Source organism: Dendrobium catenatum, unplaced genomic scaffold, assembly GCF_001605985.2.
Source record: "Dendrobium catenatum unplaced genomic scaffold, ASM160598v2 fragScaff_scaffold_911, whole genome shotgun sequence".
Lineage (NCBI taxonomy): Eukaryota > Viridiplantae > Streptophyta > Magnoliopsida > Asparagales > Orchidaceae > Dendrobium > Dendrobium catenatum.
Window position 1 is genome coordinate 817,163 of NW_021319373.1, and position 5,142 is coordinate 822,304.

At 36.8% G+C, this 5,142-nt stretch overlaps 1 protein-coding gene across 1 annotated transcript; it reads left to right on the forward strand.

The window, feature by feature from the left end:
- The first annotated feature begins 1,253 nt into the window (after positions 1-1,253).
- On the forward strand, positions 1,254-2,579 carry LOC110102567 (uncharacterized oxidoreductase Mb1385-like). The gene is made up of 2 exons (XM_020830945.2): positions 1,254-1,505; positions 2,106-2,579. Exons 1-2 carry the CDS (start codon positions 1,380-1,382, stop codon positions 2,382-2,384), a joined length of 405 nt encoding a protein of 134 aa, XP_020686604.1. The 5' UTR covers positions 1,254-1,379; the 3' UTR covers positions 2,385-2,579.
- The last annotated feature ends 2,563 nt before the right edge of the window (positions 2,580-5,142 follow it).

A 5,142-nucleotide genomic window follows, 5' to 3' on the forward strand; every position in this document is an offset into this window, starting at 1 on the left:
CAGACCTAAAAAGACTTGGTTAGAAAATATTAGAAATGATCTTTCTTTATTATATTTAAATGAGAATTTGACTTTTAATAGGACACAATGGAGAAAAGGATTCATGTAGCCGACCCTACGTAGTGGGGTAAAGGCTTGTTGTTGTTGTTGTAGATATCATAATTTTATGACAGATAGGTAACTCTCTAATCTTTTTTAATGAAAGCAAGGGTAGTTTGGGTATTACAAAAAGTTTGCTTATTCATTTCTCTCTTTTGGGTCATTTTAACAAAAACTTCATCATGGAGGAAATTCTATCATTTTTTTATGTCCTCATTTTGAACTGCCAAATGAAAAATAATTTATTTATTTTTTCTCTAAATTTTAACACCCATCATAATGTGAGTGTGTGAAGCACCATATTAGGGTTTTGGGCTTTCATCACAATGGCCATTAATCTTTCATTCATCTAAGGCATTTTGCGTTGCATTTAAAGCTCAATTTGATAGAGCTATAGTCTTCATAGTAAGTTTTAAGAGTAGTGTTGTAAATATTATTAAAAAAAAAGCACACCGAGTGATTAGGCTTATGTCAATGCATGCAAGATCCAGGATCAGGTTGATTTATACAACTGACCCTATTGTAAAGATTCTATTTCTATGATTTGAATTACTGGATTTTAATTTAACAATGGAGGCAACTAGCCATTTCTCTAGGGCCATACTTAAAATACCGGTCATTGTTCATTATCTTTATTAAAATTTGCTGCCCATTATGTCCTGGTCCTCCAGACTTAGCTGTACTATTTCCACCAAAATCGTTACCATTTAAACCTGGGCTGTTTGATTTGGCTCTGTTCTTTCCGGAATTGTTGCTGGTTTCTTTGTACCTTGTTATTAAGGGCTTGAAAAGAATTTCTAATTTTCTTAGTGCTTAAAGAATTTATAGTTTCTAATTTTCTAATTTAATCGCTAGCTTTCAGCCTTTCAGTACTTTTCTCCAAGATAGCCTGCATATGGCATATTGGCTATCAAAGTCATGCTAGATTCCTTTCTAGTTTTTAATATCCTTTGGCATGATTAATGGATTGTTATGATATGAATGTGTAAAACTTCTTTTTTTTTGGAAGTTAACAGCTAAAATATAAATTTGATATCAGCGGGATTCGATCTTAGAAAGTTCAAAACAACTTTTAAGATCTTTATTGACTAAGCTAGTTGGCGCCTATACTTTGGAATAGAACAATTGCTTGCTACTTTCTTTAAGTGTGTTACTACCATTCTTTCCTTGTCTCAGGTAGTGTCAATTCTCCATTAGATTGGACTGAAGATGAATGGCATAGCAATTTGTCCACTAATTTAACCGGCTCATGGCTAGTTTCTAAATATGTCTGCAAACTTATGCGAGATGCTAAAGTTAAGGGATGTGTGATCAATATGTCGTCCATTACTGGACTTGATCGTGGACAATTACCTGGAGGCTTGGGTTATGTTGCTTCGAAAACTGGTCTTAATGCCATTACCAAGGTAATTCAAAGCGATATAAACATCATCAAGTTAGCTTTTCTATGTGTCCATACGTGGTATACCTTGTGAAATTTCTAAGAAGATCTTCGTTTGGTAATGTTGGATATGACTAAAATTATGTCTTATCCTAACACAAGGCTTCATTTGGTTGCTTGAAGTTAGGCCTCATAATGTCTTATCCTGCACAAGTTAGCTTTTCTAGTATAATGATTTACTTTTTTCACATAGAAAAGAAGTGAAAATGTGATCATCGTTTAAAAGGCATATTTTCTATTGTATTAGCAACCAAATGAGCCTTGGGATCATTCTTGACTGTTTTTATTTTGCCTACATGAAAAAACACAAGGTTGTTGATGTCTGTGATTTGTCATCAATTTTTCATATTTCTGAGGTTAAAGATACATATTAAAGCAGAGAGATTTTGTTCTTTTCTTCACTGTTTTATTGTTATTATTATGGTGCTAAGAAGCAGTTGTTGTTGATTCTTCAAAACAAGTAATAATTCTGTAGTATCTTCATCTTTATATCTCAAGTCCTAGTTATGCCATTTTCAATAATGTGATTTACTGATTTAATAGTCTTCCCTGTCTTTAATTGCAGGTGATGGCATTGGAATTGGGGGTGTTTGGTATACGAGTGAATTCTATATCACCTGGGTTGTTTAAATCTGAGATAACTGCAGGACTCTTACAAAAAGACTGGCTCGTGAACGTAACGAAGAGGACAATACCTTTGAAAAACTCTGGAACGGTAGATCCTGCACTAACATCGCTTGTGCGATATTTGATCCATGACTCCTCAGAGTATGTGACTGGCAACATCTTCATAGTTGATGCGGGTGCCACCCTCCCAGGCTGTCCCATCTTCTCCTCTCTCTGAGCATCTCTTATGTATATTTGTGTATTTGTTTTCTGATATGGAACTGAAGTTTTCTCTAGTTGAGTCCATTAGTTTTAAGATTTGTAGTTTGAATATAGGAAGTGGATGTAATTTCAGCAAAATCAAAGAACGGCACAATAAATTTAGGAAGAGAACACTTTTTATTGAAAGAATTATGAAGAAACATACAAGATACAGTTGGATCTAGAGGAATATCCAGTTCTCCCAAATCCTTAGCCATTGGCTAAAATCTTCACAACCTAAGTAAAACTAATTTTAGCAAAATCCACCATAAAAAATGAACCATAGGATAAACCACCTACATAAAGCATACAATAACAAGGCAAATCCCCAAAACAGCACATTCATTTGAATTTTCCCTTCATAGCCGCCCCCATTTCCCTTTGAATTATCCCCCTGGGTCCCACCCTAGGCAGGATCTTTATGTAGGTAGAAGTTCCACATGATGTAAACCATGGCCAGTCTAGGAGGTATCGATCCATCAATGCCCCCTCCCAAAGAACAACCTTATCCTCAAGATGGAAAGACAAAATTTGATGTTTCATTCTCTCGCACGACTCCCATGTGGCGTCATAGTGATGAGGATATCCGTAGGTGATTTCAGCACTCTTACCATCAGAGGAGTTGTCGAGCAACAGCTATGCTTCATAGTCTCTATTTCTGATGTTTTATTTTATTCATGTTATTTATATTTTATGTTTTTCCATTTGTACCCCTATGAGGGAGTCGTTGTATGTTGTAGCTCGAGTGCAATTTCGTCTTTGTTGTTTTGTTTTGGAAGGCCTATATATGGAACTTTTATTACATCCAGTGAACGTACGCTCTTCTACGTTCGGTTTTAGACCAAAACAGCGCAATACCGAGTACCGAGTACCGAGTTTTTTCAAAAAAACTCGGTATTGCGCTGTTTTGGTCTAAAACCGAACGTAGAGAGGAGCGTACGTTCACCGGATAAAATAAAAGTTCCTATATATGGAGGCCTAGTCATTGTATTTTGGTAGTTGTTGATGAATGAAATTTTCTTATTGTTGATCTCTTTGTGAGTTTGTGAGATTTTCAAGATCTCTTTGAGAGTTCTTGCGGAGGTGGTACTTGAGGTTTGTAGCTCTCTAAATTTTCACTTTCCCTTGCACCCTTCTTCTCCTTCCCCTACCTAGCTGAAACCTCACCACCCTCTCAATCCCCCACCGCCACACCAGCTCCATCGCTGGCCTCCCTTGACTGGTTTAACTACCAGCGGCCCACCCAAATATCGCGGCCGGCTGCCAGGCCGCCGACTCCCTCCTGCCACCCCTTTGGCCTCCCACCTTGCTGCCGGATTCCCCTGGACCCAATTCCATTTGAATTTCAAATTCCCCTTGATTAAATTAATTTCCTAATTAGTATTCCTCTATTTAGGAAAGTCATTTAAGGGTATTTAAGTCTATTTTGAAATACAAACCTTTTCCCTCTCATTATAAACCAAATTAGGAAGTTATTTCAAATTTAATCAAATCTGAAATTAAAATCAGATTTGATTAGAATTTAACTCCTATCCTTTGGGCCCCACCTACTTAATTCCCAAGAACCTCTCTCCTCCTTACTTGGCCGGCCACCCCACCCTCTCTCTTTCTCCCATTAATACACCATTAATCCCCTTCCCTCCTAGCTTAATTTCAAATTTAAAATTCTGAATTTGAAATTAAACCCCTCTTTTAATGGAAATCTGAAATTAAATTCAGGTTTATTGCCCCCCTCTTCCCCTAGCTCACGGCCAAGCCCCTCTCTTCCCAAACTGCCACTTCCACCTCCCTTGTCCCTCTCTTCTCCATTCATTACGAACATGAATGGTGGATCTGAAATTTGATCACGAATTCGTAGAGGATTCCAACGGGAGAACCGACATCTCACGATCGCCCTTCTTTGATCCCTATTCGGGTTGGGATATTACAATAGACAGATACATCAACCGCATCCTGTATCAATTGGCGCTGTTAGTTGAAGGGTATCTACCACCTGGCCGTTGGATGATCATAAGCCACCGGCCATCCCCACCGCCGCCGGTTCCCTCGCCCTCGCTACGGATCGTCTGCGCCTTCCACCTTGTGGCGATCACCATCATTGTTTCGTTCTTCTTCTCCCACCAACCTTAGAAATAGAAGAGTGATTGCGGACTTCAAGGTGAGACGATCGCTCCGTTAACCGATGGATTATAGTTGAACTAATCTTTGCATCATTTTGTTTTGAATTGTTATTTTAAAAGATCCCGTAACTTTAGTTGTGATTTATTGCATAATCGTAGTTTACTTCTCAATAATTACTTTGAATCTCATTTGGGTGAACATTAAGATTAAACTTTATGGTTGCCTAACCATTTTCTTATTAATCTTATAAACAATTCCTAGTTTCACATCACATAGTCAGGTAGGTTATTCCATGTTATTAGCACTTCCTTCATTTCTCTCTCCTTATCATACCCTTTTTGCTCTAATAATTCCAAAAATTATAAAAAATATCCATAAAATAACACATTTTATTTAAAATTTTTTGGTGAAATCAATTTAAAAAATGGACATCTAACGGTCCGAAACTCCTACTTGTACTAACATGTATCAATTTCTTAAAGATTTATACAAATGCCAAAAATTTATGAAAAAAATTAGTATGATTAAAATACTTCAATATCTATATTTTGATGAAGACGATTGTGATTTGAATTTATAATGACTTCTAAAAATTTTATTTGACAATCTCGTTG

Bases quoted from the DNA above. Each gene is read 5' to 3' on its own strand.
- LOC110102567 (XM_020830945.2), top strand. From the start codon at position 1,380: ATGCGAGATGCTAAAGTTAAGGGATGTGTGATCAATATGTCGTCCATT. The intron at 1,506-2,105 runs GTAATTCAAAGC...CTTTAATTGCAG, and splicing joins GTCTTAATGCCATTACCAAG to GTGATGGCATTGGAATTGGG.